The sequence below is a fragment of the Trichomycterus rosablanca genome, chromosome 14 (assembly GCF_030014385.1).
Source record: "Trichomycterus rosablanca isolate fTriRos1 chromosome 14, fTriRos1.hap1, whole genome shotgun sequence".
Taxonomy (NCBI): Eukaryota; Metazoa; Chordata; class Actinopteri; order Siluriformes; family Trichomycteridae; genus Trichomycterus; species Trichomycterus rosablanca.
Genome location: NC_086001.1, coordinates 7,628,810 through 7,651,719, shown reverse-complemented (window position 1 = coordinate 7,651,719; position 22,910 = coordinate 7,628,810). Strand labels below are relative to the sequence as shown.

General features: G+C 39.5%; 1 protein-coding gene and 1 pseudogene across 1 annotated transcript in view; both read left to right on the top strand.

Annotated features, from left to right (window-relative positions):
* The first annotated feature begins 927 nt into the window (after positions 1–927).
* LOC134327114 (chitin synthase chs-2-like) lies at positions 928–14,390 on the top strand (annotated as a pseudogene).
* Positions 14,391–18,167: 3,777 nt separating this feature from the next.
* LOC134327113 (chitin synthase chs-2-like) overlaps positions 18,168–22,910 on the top strand; it is a 58,863-nt gene continuing 54,120 nt past the window's right edge. The window contains exon 1 of the mRNA XM_063009189.1: positions 18,168–18,322. Coding sequence (XP_062865259.1) covers positions 18,168–18,322 — 155 coding nt within the window. The remainder of the gene's footprint in view (positions 18,323–22,910) is intronic.

Sequence of the window (22,910 nt, the reverse complement as noted above, 5' to 3'; positions counted from 1 at the left end):
TTCAGAGCCCAGAGAAGTCGACACCGCTTCTGGACATGGTTAACATAAGGCTTCTTTTTTCCACAGTAAAGTTTTAAGTGGCATTTGTGCATGTAACTCCGTATTGTAGTGTTTGCCAAAGGTTTGCCAAAGTAATCCCTCACCCATGTGGTTATATCAGCTATTGTTGAGTGGCGGTTCTTGATGCAGTTCAGTCTGAGGGATCGGTTCCTTGAATCTTTTTATGATATTATGTACTGTAGAGGGAGAAATATGCAAATTCCTTCCAATCTTTCTTTGAGGTACACTGTTTTTAAACATTTCAATAATTTCCTTACACATTTGTTGACAAACTGGAGATCATCTGCCCATCTCTGCTCCTCAAATATACTGCTTTTGTTTTAATCATTATTATTATTATCGTTTTACCTTATTACTAGCTCTAACTTGCCCTGTCCCATCTTTTTTGGAATGTGTTCCAGGCCTGAAATGCAGAAATGGATGTATAGTAAAATTTATTTGTATTTTTCATACTGTCCCAACTTTTTCTGATTTAGGGGAGATTTTATAAATTGCTCATATCACATTTAAACAAGCTTTTCCTCTTATCAGAAAGCCAAATATTTACTTTAATGACATGTAGACGCTGATTTCCTTATCTGAATTAAAACTGTTAAACTTGAAATCAAACCTTTACTTTGGTAATGCAGGTTTGACCTACATAGAAACGGTTCCACATTTTTTAAATTACCTTTCACTTAGTCATCTCAAATCAAAATGTGCCTCCTTAATTTGGCCACCCTTGAGATTTTAAGGTGGAGCAGCTCCAGGTTCTCAGATCATCCTGCTGAAATTATAATGTCATGAAACAAAATTCAGGGCGGGTACACACTCACTTATATACTGTTGTGACACGTTCTCACAAATCAACACGTACACAGAACAAGCATGCACAGAGATCGGAAAGAAAAAGAGCGCAGGTAGGTTGTTTTATATATTTTATATATTATATAAATTATATATATCTTCAGCCTTATTAACTGTAGTCTGACAAATTTCAGTTGTAAATTTTGCTTTTTATATATTCAACCCTGGTCAGGATCATAGTTTGTGTGGTTTCACCCAAAAACACAGAGCACAAAGCAAGAATTCAATTTGGACAGTGTGGCAATCCATCACAGGTCAACACACCAATTACTCATGAATAGGGTCAAATCTGGGGTAGCCAGTACTCTTTCTGAATGTTTTAGTGTACTCTGAGCAAATCTAAATCACTTACTTTACCATAGTAATTCTAGGATAATAAGAGAACATTAGAAGCCTCCAGGTTTATTTTTAGATAGATAGATAAATTGATAGATTGATAGATTGATAAGATAGATAGATAGATAGATAGATAGATAGATAGATAGATAGATAGATAGATAGATAGATAGATAGATAGATAGATAGATAGATAGATAGATATTGATAGATATAGATAGATATAGATAGATATAGATAGATAGATAGATAGATAGATAGATAGATAGATAGATAGATAGATAGATAGATAGATAGATAGATAGATTGATAGATAGATAGATAGGTATAGATAGATAGATAGATAGATAGATAGATAGATAGATAGATAGATAGATAGATTGATAGATAGATAGATAGGTATAGATAGATAGATAGATAGATAGATAGATAGATAGATAGATAGATAGATAGATAGATAGATAGATAGATAGATAGATAGATAGATAGATAGATAGATAGATAGACATAGACTTAGATAGATAGAAATAGATAGATATCAGATAGATAGACAGATAGACAGACAGACAGACAGACAGACAGGATGGATGGATGGATGGATGGATAGATGGATGGACATAGATAGATGGACATAGATGGATAGACATAGATAGATAGACATACTGTATATAGATAGATCTTGTCTGAAACAACTTAAGATAGGGCTGAATAAAAACGCTATTCAATTTGTCACAGCTGATCATATTCTACTCCTCCCAAAGGTTTATTGTTGTTAGAATATGCATTCACTTATTCAAATATTCAAATGTTGTGTCATAACTGATGATTTTAACTGTTGAACAGTCCAAATGAATGCAGCTTAAAACACTTAAAACGTGAACCGATCTATTGTAGGTCCAGGCAGACCTGGGATGCTGCCAAGGAGACCCCCAGAATTGCTGATGAACTGAAACCTCGCAAACTCTTAAGCTTCATCCAGATCATTGTATGTACTGTGGTGGGAATCCTGGTGTTTGCCTTTGCCTTCTTCAGTAAGGTAGGTCTACAGTAATATCATCAAAAATATGTACACACACTGGGCAGTTTATTAGGTACACTTATCTGTTATGTATGTTGATCGATTTATTATTTAATAAGCTAGACCTACCATTCAGATGAACTTTGCCAGTATACAAGTAGTAATTGCAGCCCCCTGTAGCCCATTTATCAATCCAAGGAGCTCCTATAGAACCCCCATTACCTGACGTTATTGGGGTTATGGACATTTCAGTGACATGATAGTGATATGTTAGTGACATGGTATGTGTGCAGCAGGATTGTTGGAATTTTTAAACACTACAATGTCAGTGCTGGGTGGAGAATAGAGCTTTAACCAAAAATTAAAAGCCTATGCCTCATGTGATCAGATAATTAAGAAATAATAATAAAAAAAAATACTAGAGAAATCAGAGATGATTAATACATGAAAAAAGAAGCTAGCTCTAGTCTCTAACTCACTCACTTTCAGTAAGTGTGTACAGGGTATGTGTTGCTAATAAAAAGGCCAGTAAGATTAAACAGTATTTAAAATCCCAACAATACTAGTGTACTTGATACACTCATACCACTACATGCTGATAATGGTCCATCACCCAAACATCATCTGGTCACTGGGGGTCCTAAAGGGTTGCTTTCAGTTGATAAATAGGGTACCCATGGGTGACAAATTTTGTTAGGCTACAGATGTTTAAGTAATTGTATACCCACAAAGGTCATTTGTTCAGTATGCATAGGTGTAGTTTAGAAATTATAAGTGAAAGTACACACCAGATAGGTGTAGCTAAGGAAGTGCTTGCTGTTTTCATACCAGTGCATTTAAATGCATTTTCAGTGTATAAATATTGATTTGTAACTTATTTTCTGTTACATAGACGTCTCTGCTGATACTAATAAACCTGAGCAGCCGCAACTCACGCACCGTTGTGACGAAACCCTTCGTCTTACTGTTCATCGGCTGCCTTTTAATTGCTCCAAGTATTTTAACGCTGATTAAATGCATCTGGAAAATCACCTTTAAGGATTCGAAAACCCCGTCCACACAAACGCTGATATGGGTAAGTACTGAGTATAAAACATATATTTGATGGTATCCATGCATTTCATACATGCTGCTAGAGTCTATCCCAGCTTTTCAATGGGCGCAAGGCACACAGTAAGACCCTGGATGGGGTGCCAGTCCATCGCAGGGCAGACACACATATACACACACACATTCACCCATAGGGCAATTTAGTGTCTCCAATTAACCTGACTGCATGTTTTTGGACTGTGGGAGGAAACCGCAGCTCCCGGAGGAAACCCACGTAAACTCCACACAGAAAGGACCCGGACCGTCCCGCCTGAGGATCGAACTTCTTGCTGTGAGGCGACAGTGCTACCCACCGAGCCACTGTGCAACATTTTACAAGATGTTGTAGTGTGTCTGTGGTCAGGGCTTTGTGGATTCCACTGAAGTTCCTCCATATCCAAAACATTTCCAGCCAATAGTGCCCTGTGGGCAGCGTGCTGTGACCACTGAAGAAGGTCTAAACAGCAGCAATAGATGAGCGATCGTCTCTGACGTTACATCTACAAGGTGACCCAACTACGTAGGAGTGTCTAATAGAGTGGACAGTGAGTGGACACTGTATTTAAAAACTCCAGCAGCGCTGCTGTCTGATCCACTCATACCAGCACAACACACACTAACACACCACCACCATGTCAGTGTCACTGCAGTGCTGAGAATCATCCACTATAAAAATAATACCTGCTCTGTGGGGGGGTCCTGACCATTGAAGAACAGGGTGAACGCAGGCTAAAAAGGTATGTAGAGAAACAGATGGACTACAGTCAGTAATTGTAGAACTACAAAGTGCTTCTTTATGGTAAGTGGAGCTCATAAAATAGACAGTGAGTGTAGAAACAAGTTTTTTTTTTAAATGGGATGTCCAACAAGCTTAAGGTCAGGTGTTCACATATTTTTGCTATGTAGTGTAGTATATTATTACATGTTTCATTCTACTCGAACCTTTCCTCTCTGCTCAGGTTGTTTTGGTGGAAACTATGGTGGCTCTCGGTTCTTCCATCCTCACCATGATCGTCATGCCCAGATTCGACATCTTAACCAATGTGATGCTCCTGAATGGTGTTGCCATTTCATCAGCCATACTGCAGGTGGTCACAAATGCAAAAGCGCATGGACAGAAACGATTCATCTCAACCTCCTTAGCTGCTGTGGTTTTTCTGATTGCGGGATACGTCTTCTTCATTGTGAACTACCTCAGAGCGGACTCCAACTGGCGTGTGATGGTGATGTATCTGGGTCTAGCCATAACAGGCACTGTCCTGGTGTCTCTAAACTGGTGGGAGAACTACGCCACACTTTTTAGCATGGACTTCTTCCAAAACACCATTCGGGACATCAAAAGGTCCAGGAACTTAGTAGGCATCGTGTCGAGCTTGGTGCGGATTGTAGTGACGTTTATTGTCCTGGGAGCTTACGTGAAACTCTCGGACCAGGATTGGTCATCAGTGAAGTCAGTTAAATCAAGTTCTGTAACCATCGTCTTGAGTCTGTTCAGCATTCAGATCATCTGCTCTGCCGTGTGTCGCTGGTTGGCTGTGGCGGCGTGTAAAATGCATGCAGTGCGCCGGAGCTTCATCATTCCTCTGATCCTCACGTCTCCGGCTGTGCTGGTCGCCTTCTTCCTGGCCATCTATGTTCCATTTCTGAACTTCCAGTCAAAGGTTATACACTCTCACACACACACACACACACACACACACACACACACACATACACTATATGGACAAAAGTATTGGGACACCCCTTTCAATACATTCTTCCAACTTTGCACACAAGCAAGCTCTATAAAGACATGACGAACCTGGTGTAAAGAAACTCCAGTGGCCTGCACAGAGCCCTGACCTCAACTGAGACTTTCTTGACCAACATCAGTGCCCAGCCATACAAATGCTATTTTGACTGAATGGATCCAAAGTATCTTTCTTAGAGTATTGTGAGAAGCCTTTTTGGAAGAGGTTTACTGTTAATACCATTTGTTTTTTAATGGGATGTCCAACAAGCTTATGGTCAGGTGTCCAAATACTTTTGATACTACCACACACACACTGCTAATATTGGAACCCATGTTAGTTAAGCCACCCACAGTGGAGGCCTTGATTATGTGAATTCAGGCATAATACAGGTTCCAATAAGACAAATAGAAAGTTAATCTGAACTTACAAACAAATAACAACCCAAAATTAACAAATAAAAACAGTTATCCTAACAATGTGACAGATATTTAGGTCTAGATGTGAGCTGATTGATTGGTTCTGCTCTGTGGGTGGAAAGGTTGCCATTCCTGTTTTGCCTGTTGATAAGATGACACCAGCCACTACAGGGCATCTATTATTATTTTAATAATTACATGGTGTTTACCCAACTTATGACACGCATAAGCAGCGATTTAGAAAAAAAATCATCATGTGTTGGATTCTATCATCAATAAACAATTTCCACTCTTCTACTCTACAGTTTCCAAGTTTACACGGCACATTTTTCAACTACTGCCAGAACTTTTGGCGTGTGAGCAACTCAAAGCTCAGCGTCATGAACTATTTACTGACCGACCTAACCCGCAGCTTCTGTAACCAAACGGCATACGCGAATGGCACAACACTGGGCTATAGCTTGATGGGCATGTCTTTGGCGAGCTGGTGGGTCGGTCTGGTGCTCTGCACGCTCTACATCTGGTTTTTAAACACGCAACGCATTGCCAGGACCGCTGACCTGTTTGTGCGCAGCCTGTACGAAGCAGCGTTCATCGACCAGTCCGTGCTGCTAAACGTCAAGTTTCAGGTTCCAGACTTCAAGCATAACAGGTAAATGCATGTCTTCTGCGACCCATTTTCTTCGGCTTGCGACCCAGGGTTTGAAAAAGCCTCCATTAGACTAAGCCACAATTGATGTAAAGTCTAGAAAGATCTTTCAGATCTTTCAAAGCCGATCATAGATTTTCAAAGGTCAAGAATGTCACTTCTTTTAATTTTCTTAATTTTTATTTCGTAATTTTTATGCAACTTCAAGATAATCTATGCAACCAGTTGTCCTTAAGAACAAAGTACATGGAACAGTGGCCACTGAAGTTCCTCCATACCCGACTCTTTAAACTGTGTCTTAATGGATCTCGCATGTACACTGATCAGCCATAACATTAAAACCACCTCCTTGTTTCTACACTCACTGTCCATTTTATCAGCTCCACTTACCATATAGAAGCACTTTGTAGTTCTACAATTGCTAACTGTAGTCCATCTGTTTCTCTGCATGCTTTGTTAGCCCCCTTTCATGCTGTTCTACAATGGTCAGGACTCTCCCAGGACCACTACAGAGTAGGTATTATTTGAGTGGTGGATCATTCTCAGCACTGCAGTGACACTGACATGGTGGTGGTGTGTTAGTGTGTGTTGTGCTGGTAGAGGTGGATAAGACACATCAATGCTGATGGAGTTTTTAAATACCTCACTGTCACTACTGGACTGAGAATAGTCCACCAACCAAAAAAAATATTCAGCCAACAGAGCCCCGTGGGCAGCGTCCTGTGAGCACTGATGAAGGTCTAGAAGATGACCAACTCAAACAGCAGTAATAGATGAGCGATCGTCTATGACTTTACATCTACAAGGTGGACCAACTAGGTAGGAGTGTCTAATAGAGTGGACAGTGAGTGGATCCACTCATACCACCACCATGTCAGTGTAACTGCACTGCTGAGAATCATCCACCACCTAAATAATACCTGCTCTGTGGGGGTCCTGTGGGGGTCCTGACCATTGAAGAACAGGGTGAAAGGGGGCTAGAAAGGTATGTAGAGAAATAGATGGACTACAGTCAGTAATTGTAGAACTACAAAGTGCTCCTATATGGTAAGTGGAGCTGATAAAATGGACAGTGTGTGTAGAAACCAGGAGGTGGTTTTAATGTTATGACTGATCAATGTATAGACTATATTGAAAACTCCAGATTTTGTTACATAGAGTTATCAAAAATACAACCAAAGATTGTTGATAGCTATTAAAATCTAATAAAAAGCTGTACATCATTTTGGTTTCTGACAGTAGTTAAAATTACAGGCTTGTAATAATTAAAAATGTTTTTATGACCGAAGCAGTCAGACTACGTTATGCAGATATTATACTGCTGTTTTGCTGTTTGGTTGTCAAAGATATTAATCTCATACAGTTCACTTTGTTGTTGAAGTGTTCATTTAGCATGTAGACACACTCATTGTTACATTTTGATTTACAGGGAGAAGGAGAAGGTGAACATCTATATCTGTGCCACAATGTGGCATGAGACCCGTGATGAAATGATGACGATGATCATCTCAATATTCAGGTAAGATAATAAAAGATTCTCTTATTCTGTCAGAACCGTTAAATCTACCTTAAATCCACCTTAAATTAAGGATTTTCTCTTTTTTTTCCTGTTTTCCCACCAGACTAGACAAATTCCGACCAAAAAAGAACCAATTTAACGATGTCAGTTTTGAGTTCCACATTTACTTTGACGATGCGTTTATCACCAAAGACAACAAGCGGTGTGTCAACGAGTACGCCGAGACTCTAGTGGACGTTATCAAAGAGGTTTATGAGTATGTAATTCTGTATTCAAGCCATAATTTTATATATATATATATATATATATATCTGTTATGGATGTAATGGTACACTCTACCCATGATGCAATGCGATTCACGATACTGGGTTCACAATACGATTTTTTCCCGATTTTTTTTAAACAAAATTAAATTGAAGACAAAATTTTGACGGTTTCCTTTTATTATTTTTCTTTAAATAAAAAAAAAATAATACTGTATTTGTGCTTATCTTTTATTTATCTAAATAATGAATGTCCTTTTATTTCTGAGGTAGGAACAAACTATGCAAAACAATGCTGCACATTTCCCTTTTTGTGTAAAAAAAAAAAAAAATACATTGAAAGTATCCTCACATAAATAAATTTGGCTGGAAAATGCCGAACCTGGCAACCCTTTAGTGACGTCAACCAGGCAAAGTGAATAGCGCCAGTGCCCTCTGCTGTTTAAAGTGAATAGCGATTCATTATACATGTAAACCGTTTTGAATCATTACACGTGTGAATCGATTTTTAACTGTCTTGTGGTGCATCGTTACATCCCTAATATCTATGTAATATATGTTAGAAACATTGTAATGGTTGTGAAATGGTTGTGAAATGGTTGTATCGTGGCATCTTTTAACAAGTAAACCTGCTGTATGTAATTTTTGGTAATGTATGGATCTAGAAGACCTCTCTGTAAATGATCGTAAGGCCAAAACAAAAGACTATCAAGCATCACTGCCATATTTCTACCAATTATTTGAGTATTGCAAATGTACAAGACCAGCAAATTTGTCTCATTGTCAGTGCAGTGCAAGATTGAGTGATTTTTCCTGTATTGAACCAATAATGCCACTTTCTTCAATCTTAACATGATAACATGTACAAACCACAGCTTAACAATAATATATTCAGCACATTTGTTCCTTAATTCATTCATTGATTGTTTTACTGGCGCTTTATCCAGGTTAGGTTTGCTGATTCATTGGGTGAGAGGCAGGAAACACTGCGAACTTTGCCAAATTCAATATAGTGTGTTTGTTGATAATTTACAGGATATTTAGCAATGACATGCACAGCGTGTTTAAAGAGAACAAGCCACTGCCGGAGCAGAAGATTATACAGACCCCATATGGCTGCCGGTTGCAGTACAACCTTCCTCATGGCAACACACTGCTTGTTCACTACAAAAACAAACAACAAATCCGTCACAAAAAGAGATGGTCTCAGGTAAGCTCACACACTGTCTATTATGATCTTTGATTAGTAGTAGCCTAGTTGGTTGGGCTTTGGGCTGTCAACTAAAAGGTTGAGAGTTTGAATCCCAGCTCTGCCATACAGCCACTGTTGGGCTTTTGAGCAAGGCCCTTAAACCTCTCTGCTCCAGGGGTGCCGTACTATGGCTCACCCAGCGCTCTGACCCCAGTGTATATGTATATATGACAAATAAAAGATATTCTATTCTATTCTATATTATTTCATGACACACCAACAACAACTTCTATATGGTTTTCAAAACCACTTTGCTTTTAGAAAGCATTATTGGCTAGATTTTTTCAGCATAAGGAGAAGTGTCTTTATTAATACTAATATTAATTCTTAATTAATGGGTGCAGTCAAACTGGCCCTGTTTATATACGCCATATTACAAAGTTAAATGGCAATTAGAGAATTTTCTACACCACCACATGAATTATCTAACACCCTGTATGTGTATTTGTGACCCAACAGATAAAAAAAAAACCACAGTAAAATTGTGGACAGTTTTATTCATTGAGTTTAAGTCCTACTATAAGCAGTGTTGGTTTTTTCTCCACAGATCATGTACATGTACTACCTGCTCGGCTGGAAGCTGCACAGTATTTACTACGATATGTACAAGGAAGGGGACAAGCTGCTGTGTAATGTCAAAGAACTCCTGGAGGTTAGAATATATACACTGATCAGCCATAACATTAAAACCACCTCCTTGTTTCTACACTCACTGTCTATTTTATCAGCTCCACTTACCATATAGAAGCACTTTGTAACTACAATTACTGACTGTAGTCCGTCTATTTCTCTACATACTGTTTTAACCTGCTTTCACCCTGTTCTTTGATGGTCAGGACCTCCACAGGACCACCACAGACTAGGTATTATTTAGGTGGTGGATCATTCTCAGCACTGCAGTGACACTGACATGGTGGTGTGTTAGTGTGTGTTGTGCTGGTATGAGTGGATCAGACACAGCAGTGCTGCTGGAGTCCACTCTATTAGACACTCCTACCTAGTTGATCCACCTTGTAGATGTAAAGTCATAGATAATCGCTCATCTATTGCTGCTGTTTGAGTTGGTCATCTTCTAGACCTTCATCAGTGGTCACAGGATGCTGATGGATTTTTGATTGGTGGAGTATTCTCAGTCCAGCAGTGACAGTGAGGTGTTTAAAAACTCCATCAGCATTGCTGTGTCTGAGAATGATCCACCACCCAAATAATACCTACTCTGTGGGGGTCCTGACCATTGAAGAAAAAGGTATGCAGAGAAACAGATGGACTACAGTCAGTAATTGTAGAACTTCAAAGTGCTTCTATATGGTAAGTGGAGCTGATAAAATGGACAGTAAGTGTAGAAACAAGGAGGTGGTTTTAATGTTATGGTTGATCATGTATGCATATAATTACTAAATGACTGCATGACAGCATTTCACAACTCTGGGTTTCATAATCTGATATTTAATTTGATCTGTTCTTCAGAAAGCCAAAGCAAACACCTACATTCTGGCTCTAGATGGAGACATAGATTTTCAGCCGTCTGCTGTCATGCTTTTAGTGGACAGGCTCAGATTGTACCCAGAGGTGGGAGCTGCCTGTGGCAGGATCCATCCTACTGGCACAGGTGAGTGACATAATAATACAAATAATAATAATAATAATAATAATAATGATAATATAGGTGTTCAGGGGTCCTGGGTTTAATCCCCTGTCAGGGCTTTACTGCTCACAAATGCAAACATGCCAAACACCTAACTGGTTAGCACTTCAAGATATTATGGTTGTGGAAAAGAGTAAATCATGAAGTTCCTTATTTAAGATATTTTGACTGACTGTGTAAGCACTAAAATTTAATCCCATGCACCGGACACCATGCACCATTACAGCAAGAGGTCCTGGGTTTGATCCCAGGTGGAGCAGTCTGGGTCCTTTCTGTGTTGAGTTTGCATGTTCTCCCCGTGTCTGCGTGGGTTTCCTCCGGGAGCTCTGGTTTCCTCCCACAGTCCAAAGACGTGCAAGTGAGATGAATTGGAGATACAAAATTGTCAATGACTTAAAACTTGTACTAATAAATCCTGTGTAACGAGTAACTACCTGCCCTGTCACGGGTGTAACCAAGGTGTGAAAAACATGACGTAAAATTCTAATTAATAAGTCACGACTGTAAGGGCATGAAACTGTGGGATGTCCACATACATTTGGTCATATACAGTGTTATGTTTGGGTTGACTGCAGGGCCGATGGTGTGGTATCAGAAATTCGAGTACGCTGTGGGTCACTGGTTGCAGAAGACGGCTGAACATGTGTTTGGGTCTGTGCTGTGCAGTCCAGGCTGCTTCAGCCTGATGCGTGCTTCAGCACTAATGGATGATAATGTCATGAAGAGATACACCACCAAACCAACTGAGGCTGCTCACTATGTACAGTACGACCAGGGTGAGTCCTCTGTCACTCAGAACATCCTAATAAAATGACTTTTTACTTATATTTTATATTTATAAGTGCTGCTGTCCTAACTTTTATTTTAAAGCTTGTATATAATCCCACTGTATTTCTAGGTGAGGACCGCTGGTTGTGCACACTGATGCTGCAGCAGGGCTGGCGAGTGGAGTACAACGCTGCATCAGATTCATACACAAATGCTCCACAGGAGTTCAAAGAGTTCTACAATCAGAGGCGTCGCTGGGGCCCGTCAACCATGGCCAACACTCTGGATCTTCTGTCCAGCGGCACAGTCACCGCTCAAGCAAACAAATCCATTTCCCGACCTTATATTCTCTACCAAACCATCACCATGGCCGCCTCTATCCTAGGGCCTGCTACAGTCTGCTTAATGATTGCAGGTAACAGAATAATATATCAGATTTATGTAATCATTTTATTTAACACATCATTTCTCAAGACCAGTTAATTTGTGAAAATCTGACAGAAACGAAAGACAGTTTACATACTTTTTACATGCTGCCATTATGCAGGTACTTACATAATTATAATAATATATAATGTATAGTAATATTAATGCATTTGTATTATATAGAATAGAATAGAATGCTTTTATTTGTCATATATACTACATATACACATGTACAGTACCACGAAATTCTTTCTTCACATATCCCAGCCTGTTTGTAAGCTGTGGTCAGAGCACAGGGTCAGCCATCGTACGGCGTCCCTGGAGCAGAGATGGTTAGGGGCCTTGCTCGAGGGCCCAACAGTGGCTGCATGGCAGAGCTGGGATTCAAACTCTCAACCGTTCAGTTAATAGCCCTAAGATCTACTCACTAGGCTACCACTGTCCAATAATATATGCATTTGTATTTGTATGTACACTTCTCTTTTTTTTTTTTTTACTTGGCACAAGTTGCATACAAGGTTATTAGGACCAACTTTAGTTTGCTGCACACCATGTCACTTCTGAATATTTAAAACTACTATTTATTTGCACTGAAATTGACATTGGTCATAAAAAGCAGTTAACAAACCAGATGTGCCCTTGTAGTGCACTACAATACATATTCTATTTAATAAATTAATATAAACTTGCATTTTATATGTGGCTTAAATATCTTCTGCTTTTTTTACAGGAAGTTTTAAATTCGTCTTTAAGATCGATGCCAACGTTGCTCTTGTGCTGGCAATTTTACCCCCAGCCATCTACATGGCCCTCTGCTATTACCTTGGACATACTAAATCAGACACACAAATCAACATTGCTGCGTTCATGAGCATACTGTACGCTTTTCTAATGACTGCTACAATCTTATCTATTATAGGTGAGTAAAACTGCTTTTCAGTGTGCCAGGTTTCGATTCCTGCAAGTCTCTACATTTTCTTCAGATTAAAAAAATGCACCGCTCAGGTGGTGCAGCGGTAAAATACGCTAGCACACCAGAGCTGGGATTTCGAATACATCGTATTGATTCTCAGCTCTGCCATGTGGCTAGGCTGGGCGGCTATATGAACGAAGTTTGGGTGTTGTTCATCCAGGGAGGGAGCCGGATAGGGACTCCTCATAACTGATGAAATTACGACTTCTGCTGGCTGATTGATGGCGCTTGCACAGAGTAGAGGAATAATGCGATCAGGGTGTGGCTCTCCGTGCACAAGGCTGATCAGCATATGAACTCATGCAGTCGGCTGCTGCTCACGTGTCGGAGGGTGCGTGTGTCAGTTCGCTCTCCGGGGCGGAGGTCAGCACCAGTAGGGAGGAAGCATAACGCAATTGGGTAAAAATTGGACGCGCTAAAAAAATCTGGAGAAAAAGGAAGAAATGCATTTAAAAAAATGCACATTACGGGGGTGGGTTGTAGTTTTGTGTGTGTGGGTGAGGCTACTAAACTCTCACTTGTTTGTTCCCATGACCAGTTGAAGTTTGTCAAATAAAGATTGTAGCAAAGCCTCCAGAATCCAAAGTTGGCTAGCTGTCCTAATATTGTGCTGTGCTAATATTACCAACATAAAATCACAGTTATTATAGTATAACTTGTTTTGCCTTATTCCATAAATCACTGAGAACAGAATAATGTAAATTGAGGCAGAACATTATGCTTGATTTCAGCCATAACTAATAATCTGGTCTAGTTTAGAGTCTAGTTAGCTAGTTAGGGTGAAAAAGTGTACAAAGCAACATATGGGTTACAGTCAGTAATGGTATACCCATTGTACACCTATATATTAAACTTTGAAATAATCAACACATGTACGTTCCAGATAGGTGCACCTTTAAGAATAGCCTTGTTTAACCAGCAAAGAATGTACAAACTGAATATTGTCTGTGTGTGTGTGTGTGTGTGTGTGTGTGTGTGTGTGTTAAGGGGACATGGTAATGCAGCAAACCTTCATCACCCCGAGTGGCTTGTTCTTCATCAGCATAATCATCATGTACACGTTCACTGCTCTTCTCCATCCAAACGAATTTCATCTCATCATCTATGGCTTGCTCTACATCATCTGCATCCCCAGTGGTTACCTCCTGCTGTCTATTTACTCCATGGTCAACATGAACAACGTGTCATGGGGCACACGCGAATCCAACCAGGCCGCGGGGTCTGGCGAGAAGAGGAGAAAAGTTAAGTGGCAGAAGCTGGTCAAGCTCTGTGGCTACAGCCTGGAGTTTCAGCTCAACAAAGACGTGAAGGTGACGAGCAAACCAGAGCTGGATCCACTTCTACCTTCAGATGTGGAGCCTGAAACCAAAAGCACCTGCGAATATAAAGAAGGGTAAAGACTTTTGAAGTAAAACAATATTGGTAAATATGGTATGGAACATGTATACCATAACAGTGTTGAGATCATTTTTGTCTCTGTCTCTATAACTGAATGATTTGTGTACCAGGCAAAACTTTTTTGTATGCATTTTCTCCCTTTTTCTACTGGATTTTTACCCAACTGTGTTATGCTTCCTCTCTACTGGTGCTGACCCCAGCCCCAATTGAGGCTGACACATGCACAGTATCCAACTGCATCTTTTTTCACCTGCACGAGGCGAGTTCATATGCGATCAGCTCTGTGCACAGAGAGCCACACCCTGATCAATGCATTATTCCTGCAGACGCCATCAATCATCCAGCAGTTATGAGCTCCCTATCCGGCTCCCTCCCTGAATGAAACGTTGTTCATATAGCCACCCAGCCGGATGGAGGCCAAATTTTTTGAACAGTGGTCTTTTACTAAGGTTGGAATAACAAACTGTTGCCTTATTCTAATTGGAAATGCTACAAAAAACTAATGTAGCAGAAAAGCAGAACTCTTTTTTTGAAAGCAGTCTCTAGGCCTATTGTAATTTCAAGCTTGCTTGACTGTAGACACAAAACCATTATATTTAAAATCCTAAGTTGATGTATGTATATTTTTGAAAAGGCTTATTTATAAAACCCTTAATACACTTATAACTTGCAAAAAAGAACATTAATAAAACGTCTGTACTCAGTTTATTAACATTCATCTTACAAATATATGAACTTTTTATATATAAATTTTTTCCTGTAATTAACTTTTAAATTGACCAGCTACTGAAAGTAATTAATATATACTATTTCTTTTTCAGACAAACAACTGAAGTTGAGGATTGTAAGTACTAATATTCCCATATCCTTATCCATTTTTATAGACTATATGGTGAAAAGTATTTAGACACCTGACCATGAGCTTGTTGGACATCTTATTTAAATAACAAATGGTATTAAAATAGAGTATTTGATCTTTTTAGCCAAAACAACAACCACTCTTCTTAGTATGTCTGTGAGAATTTGTGCCCATTTGAAGCATTTGTAGGGCTGGGCACAGATGTTGGTCAAGAAAGCCTCACTTGATATTCCAGTTCATTGGGGCTATTCAGGCCACTGGAGTTTCTTTAAACCAAGTTTTTTTATCATGTCTTTATGAATTCAGTAGTTGCCACTGTTCTGATTGTGTCTTCCAGTGTCCAGTGTCACCACATAATGGCCAAATATAATATACGCCTCCCTTTAAATTATTAGTCTAACAGGAAGTCATGAACAACTGTTTAGATAAAAATTTTGTTATAATTCCAAGGGGTAAAATTGTGTGGAATATTAATCAGTTGAACTTTAAGTGTGAGATTTAGTTTTCGATTACATTATATTTGTACATGTGCAGTTAATTGACATTTTTTAATGTATTTTTCATTTATAGGTTTCATTGAACAGCTTAAACAGATCTCTGGTGAACTGTCTTTTAGGAAGTCTAATCTCACTGACGTAAGGATTACCTAAAAATACTCCATATTATTTTGAATTTTGAATTCATAAAATTGAATTGATCTGTGTTGTTGGAGTTCCAAGGGCTGGTTGTGTTAATTTGTAGCTTTAATTATTTTATTTGCCAGCTAATCAGTGTTGTTGAGTAAAGTTCCTGTTGGTTTAAGTTCCTTTTTTGGCAAGCCCTTCATCCAGCAGTTTAGCTCATTTTGTAAAGCGTTAATTGACGCTCTACAGTTCCAGTTTGATTCTTGCTCTGGATGATTGAACTTTTCACCTTTACTTTGCCCCGTCCAAACTTTTGCTGAGTGTGTTGTTTGTTTGTTTGTTAATTAGGATTTTAACGTCATGTTTTACACTTTGGTTACATTCATGACAGAAACTGTAGTTACTCATCAGATTCATCAGTTCACAAGTTTATATTAAACACAGTCTTGGACAATTTTGTATCTCCAATTTTGTATCACTTGCATGTCTTTGGACTGTGGGAGGAAACCGGAGCCCCGGAGGAAATCCACACGGACACAGAAAAAACATGCAAACTCCACACAGAAAGGACCCGGACCGCTCCGGTCCTGGGGATCGAACCCAGGACCTTCTTGCTGTGAGGCGACAGTGCTACCCACTTAGCCACCGTGCCGCCCGAGTGTGTTGTAATGTGCTTACATGTTTACATTTACAAGATACAATCAAGTTGGTCAGCCAAAACAGTAAAAGTCATTTATTTGTAAAATTGTCAGTTGAAGTGAAATGTCAGTTAAATTTCTTTTAGAGAAAGTCATTGAGTGTTTTTAACAAAGTCATGGAATATATTACCTGTATTCTGGGATGCTAGGATGAAGAAATATTTTGGACGGACCTGATCAATCAGTATTTAAAACCATTAGAGACTGACAATGCAAAGGAGGAACGACTCAAAGCTGATCTAAAATCCCTACGCAACAAGGTTTGTTTACTGTTCATTTGACGTTATCAAAATTTTGTTGTGCTGTTCAGATTAGCATAATTTAGAATTAGCATTAACCTAAGAATTTACTTTTATTATGTTTGTTGACTCTTGAAACAAGTCACATCTTAGATAGCAGATAAATATTTAAAGCTTAGGCTGCACACCAGCGCAGAGATTCTGAACTCCTCGGTTCGAAACTCGGCGTTGCCACCAGTCGGCTGGGCGCCATGTAGCGAGCATAATTGGCAGTGCCTGCAGCAGACACTGATTGGCTACGGTGTCTGCTAGGGGGAGGGATGACCAGACTATGTGGGTGGGGTCTTCAAACGCTGTGTAAGGACCCTGGTTAGCAAATAGAGGCCTGTGCAGAATGCATGGCTGAAAGAGAAGGGGTCTGCTAGGACTGAGCACGTGTCGGAAGAGGCGTGAGCAGCAACATACCCTCCCTGAATGCAATCAGAGATCCCCCAGCAGCAGAAGACAGATTGACAGATTGTTTGTTGTTTATTAGGATTTTAACGTCATGTTTTACACTTTGGGTTACATTCATGACAGGAACAGTAGTTACTCACTACACAAGGTTCATCAGTTCACAAGGTTATGTCAGACACAGTCTTGGACAATTTAGTGTCTCCAAGTCACTTAACTTGCATGTCTTTGGACTGTGGGAGGAAACCGGAGCTCCCAGAGGAAACCCACACAGACACGGGGAGAACATGCAAACTCCACACAGAAAGTGCTACCCACTTAGCCACTGTGACCCCTAAAAACACAAAGATTGGCATGATATTAATTAAATATATTAAAATAATTTATTTAAATGTAATTTTTAATATATTTAAATAATATCACATACCAACCTTTCATGCCATTCATACATAATTATGAATAAATCTATTTATTATTTTATGTTTTTTTTATGATCAGAAAAGGCCAAGAAATCAAAATTAGTTTACATCCAATAGTGGTCCAATTTTATCTAGACCTTTCCTACAAATAGTTGCATGGTTGCATTACACATGGTTGCATTACACATCATTCTAATAGAAGGGAAAATAGTCAATCATGCCCATTTACCTGATAAAAAGGACACATTAATGTTCCATAACCTAAAAAAAACATTAGAGGAACATTCTTTAAATACCCAATTCTGAGCTGTGACAGTATTTTGTGTTTATGCCTACCTGAATATCATGGTATCTTGTATAAATAATTTAAATGCTCCTGCACCTCTAAATGATCTAGACTTAATATTTTCCTATGTTTCCAGGCTACCTTCGTGTTTTTCATCAGCAATGCTCTGTGGATTGTAGCTACTTTCTTTCTTCAAGCCATGGGTACTGTAGTGACCATCCGCATCCCTAAAGTTTATGTCAACTCCTCTCCTGACACTGATGATGTCATTTATATCGATCCGATTGGACTTATGTTCCTCATTAGCTTTGCAGGTCTTCTGTTTATCCAGTTCCTAGCTATGCTGTGGCACAGGTACGTGAGTACAATAAACAGTGAGTGGAAACAAGTAATCAACCATTTTTTGGTATTTATTATACGCAAATATAAAATGTGCTGTAACTTTGGGCTATGAATAGATACAGAGAGTACTTAATAATAAGCAATAATAAGCAAATGTTCTTCACTGTGGGTTTTGTGCTGATGGGATCATACAAACAACCCTTGTTTCTTTAAACTTGATGAGTTAATTATTGCCAAGCATTTTTTTTCCAGAACATTGTTTTGATTAGCAAATGATGAATCTTTATCTCTGTTCTTCTGTGGGTGTGAAATATTTTTTAAAATAAGCACTCACTCACTCACTTTCTTAACCACTCATCCAATTAGGGTCGCCAGGGGAGTGCTGGAGCCTATCCCAGCTTTTCAATGGGCGCAAGGCACACAGTAACACCCTGGACGGGGTGCCAGTCCATCGCAGGGCATTAATATAAGCAGTTTATTGTTATTTTTTTATGTTTCTGGTGCTTTTGTGTGTCTGCCAACTTCATTCTTACCTTTTTAGTCATTAGTCGCAGAGAACGGTGTAACATTGTGTATGGCACACCAGTCCAGGGACGATTTGTGGTTCCATTATTCTTTTACTTGTATTATTTAAACCGTAGTACTGGGATAATTACAATGTTTGATGTGGATTGGTAGCTTATTAGATTTATGTGTCGTTTCATTATTGCAAACCTGAGAACTCTATGGATTTACTATGACTGTGTTTGTTTATTGGGATTTTAACGTCATGTTTTACACACCTTGGTTACAATCATGACAGAAACGGTAGTTACTCGTTACACAAGACTCATCAGTTCACAAGTTTTATTGTCAAACAAAGTTATGGACAATTCACCTTACTTGCAAGTTTTTGGACTGTGGGAGGAAACCGGAGTTCCCGGAGAAAACCCACACAGACACGGGGAGAACATGCAAACTCCACACAGAAAGGATCTTCTTGCTGTGAGGCGACAGTGCTACCCACTGAGCCACCGTGCTGCCGCACTATGAGTGTGTGAAATCTTCTCAACCAATGCAGTCTTTCATAATAATATAACATACAGTTTGCACAGGTACCATCTGCACAAGAACCATTTTTGGACAATGTAATGAATGTGGTGTCTGAATACTTTTGTTTTATACTTATAAATACACACATACATTTTCTATACATTCAGAATTAAATGTCATTGTGTGTTATTTAAAACGAGTATTTGCACTGGAAGTATAAAAAATACAAAAGTGGTTGACTACTTGTTTCCCCATATATTATATTTGATCCTGTATTAAGTTGAATAATGTTAAAAACAGTGACATTTTGATGTGTGTCTTTTTATGTCTAGACTCCAGACCTTAATCCACTTCATTGCTTATAATGGAACTGAGGCTGCTGTTAACAAGAAGGCAAGACGACAGAGTCTGACAGTGGTCATTGAAGAAAATGTAAGGGTTTTTTTGTTTCTTTCTTAAAGTACCTCCAAACTAGGCATTTAAACCATTAAAAAATTAAAATAAAATTACTTTTAAATTAATACACCCCAATTGAGTTACATGATTTGATGATTCTTGGATTATGTTGACAAGACACAATAAATTAACATGAGGGTTCATTTTCTTTCTAGAATTTTCTTTAGGAAAATATGAGCTGGAAACGACCGAAAGCCTGTGAGTGGCTGTAGCTTACAGTATGATGACCTGTGACAACCAAGGATCTGTGACACTGCTGAAACTGTTTAAGAAAAGTGTTTATTAAGATTCAAGGGTTTGTGTCAGAGGGGACATTAGTCTGTTCTGCATTGTTCCCCTTCCTTTGTATTTGTATATTATAATTATTTATTTGTATTATTATTTTATTTATGTATTTCCTCCAATTTTCTTCCTAATTTAGCGTTGTTCATTTGTCTACCGCTGCTGGGGGATCCCTGATTGCAGTCGAGGTGGGTGTATTGCTGCTCACGCCTCCTCCGACCCGCATACAGCCCTTAGCGGAACCCTTTTACACCTATGCACTCTGCACAGGCGCCTCTCTATCTGCCAATCAGGGTCCTTACACAGCGTTTGAAGACCCCACCCACATAGTCCGGTCAGCCCACCCTAGCAGATACAGTGGCCAATTAGTGTCTGCTGCAGGCAATGCCAATTATGCCCGCTAGACGGTGGCGATGCCGAGTTTCGAACCGAGGAGTTCAGAATCTCGGAGCTGGTGTGCTAGCAGAATATCCCGCTGGGCCAATTGTCCGATTGCGTCACGCTTCCTCTCCACCAATGCCGATCCCCTTTCTGATTGAGGAGAACGAATCTAACCCACACCCCCTCCGACACGTGGGCAGCAGCCGTATGCATTTTGTCACCTACACTTTGACGAGTGCAGTGCGGATCAGCACTGTATACAGAGAGACACACCCTGACAGCACATTTTTCCCGTCTCTGTGCAGGCACCATCAATCAGCCGGCAGACGTCGTAACTGCATTAGTTATAAGAGAGTCACTATCCGGCTTAATCCCACCCCTATCTGAACAACAGGCCAATCGTTGTTCATGTGGCTGCTCAGCCCAGCCAACAGGCAGGGCTGAGACTCGATACAAGCTCAGCTCTGGTGCGCTAGCGTGTGTTTTTACCGCTGCGGCACCTGAGCGGCTCCGTATTATTATTTTTATTATTAGCCAATAAGCCATGGCTGGTGGAGTGGGAGCCACACAGCAGCAAAATACCTGGGAATTGAGGTTGTTTTTTTCTCTGGGTACTCCAGTTTCCATTCACTTTCCAAATACATGCAGAAAGTTGTTTGACCACCGTAAACTGCCACTAGATGTGAAGCAGTAAGTAATTGGATGAATGTGATGAACTGGTACTCTTGACATGACCCAGACCAGGATGATAATTAAGGATGTATTATTTTTTCTCCAGACTTTATGGATTTTTTACAGCTAACGTTTACAGAAATTAAACGCATCTGTTTAGTTAAATTAATATACTTGATTTATTTGTCTCTAATGTCTATTTATTGCTTTAATCCTGTAATGAGCCATGCACTGTATACATCTATTTATTGTAAAATGGACTTGAATAAGGCCATTCTGATCCTAATTTAACTGTAACATGTATAAGCCTGGTGTGAAAAACAGGTTGGCATTTTTTTTTTATAAAGCTGATAAAACATGGCATTAGAACAATGTCTTTTTAACCACACCCGCCTATTTGTTACAGATCTGTGCCTCCCTTTCATCACGCAAGCAATTACATTTTAGTAGTGACGTACACAATATGGCTAATTGATACTGTATGTGCACACCTGACTCGTTTAAAACGTGCATCAGTACAGGCCCATCATCTTCCAAGTATAATTATACACCTAGGTACACAGGTGCCAAAGAAGGTGTGAAAAAATGCCAGATGATTCACATAGATGAGCATAATTCACAGATTGCAACTGAGAACACACCCCGAAATGAACTTCTACCTACATCAGCTCTGCAATTAATGTACCAACGATTTCACAATGACTTTCTCCTGTGCTCTAAATTTGTCTGGATGGTCCAGATGTAACCCAATAATCTCCTAAATAAAAGCTGACCATCTACACCAATCAGCCATAACATTAAAACCACCTCCTTGTTTCTACTCTCAATTACTGACTATAGTCCATCTGTTTCTCTGCATGCTTTGTTAGCCCCCTTTCATGCTGTTCTTCAATGGTCAGGACTCTCCCAGGACCACTACAGAGCAGGTATTATTTGGGTGGTCGGTCATTCTCAGCACTGCAGTGACACTGTCATGGTGGTGGTGTGTTAGTGTGTGTTGTGCTGGTATGAGTGGATCAGACACAGCAATGCTGATGGAGTTTTTAAACACCTCACTGTCACTGCTGGACTGAGAATAGTCCTCCGACCAAAAATACCCAGCCAATAGTGCCCTGTGGGCAGCGTCCTGTGACCACTGATGAAGGTCTAGAAGATGACCAACTCAAACAGCAGCAATAGATGAGCGATCGTCTCTGTCTTTACATCTACAAGGTGAAATAACTAGGTAGGAGTGTCTAACTCATACCAGCACAACACACACTAACACACCTCCAACATGTCAGTGTCACTGCAGCGCTGAGAATGATCCACCACCTAAATAATACCTGCTCTGTAGTGGTTCTGGGAGAGTCCTGACCATTGAAGAACAGGGTGAAAGCAGGCTAAAAAAAGTATGTAGAGAAACAGATGGACTACAGTCAGTAATTGTAGAACTACAAAGTGCTACTATATGGTAAGTGGAGCTAATAAAATAGACAGTGAGTGTAGAAACAAAGGAGGTGGTTTTAATGTTATGGCTGATCAGTGTACTTCATCTTGTACTGGAGTTCTGATCCATTATCATTGGTTTATGACCACGACAACAGAGCTAAGCCATATTATGTGTTTACAAAGACATTAACAATCTAGTTTATCAGACTAATTATTTGACAAATTGCTTTTTTACTACTGGTAAGTGCATCTGCAAAGTAAAGGAGCATTTACACAGATGTTAATTACTTTGGAATTAATTGCTACAAAGAAGATTAGACCAGTCAGCACAAAAAGACAGAGATTT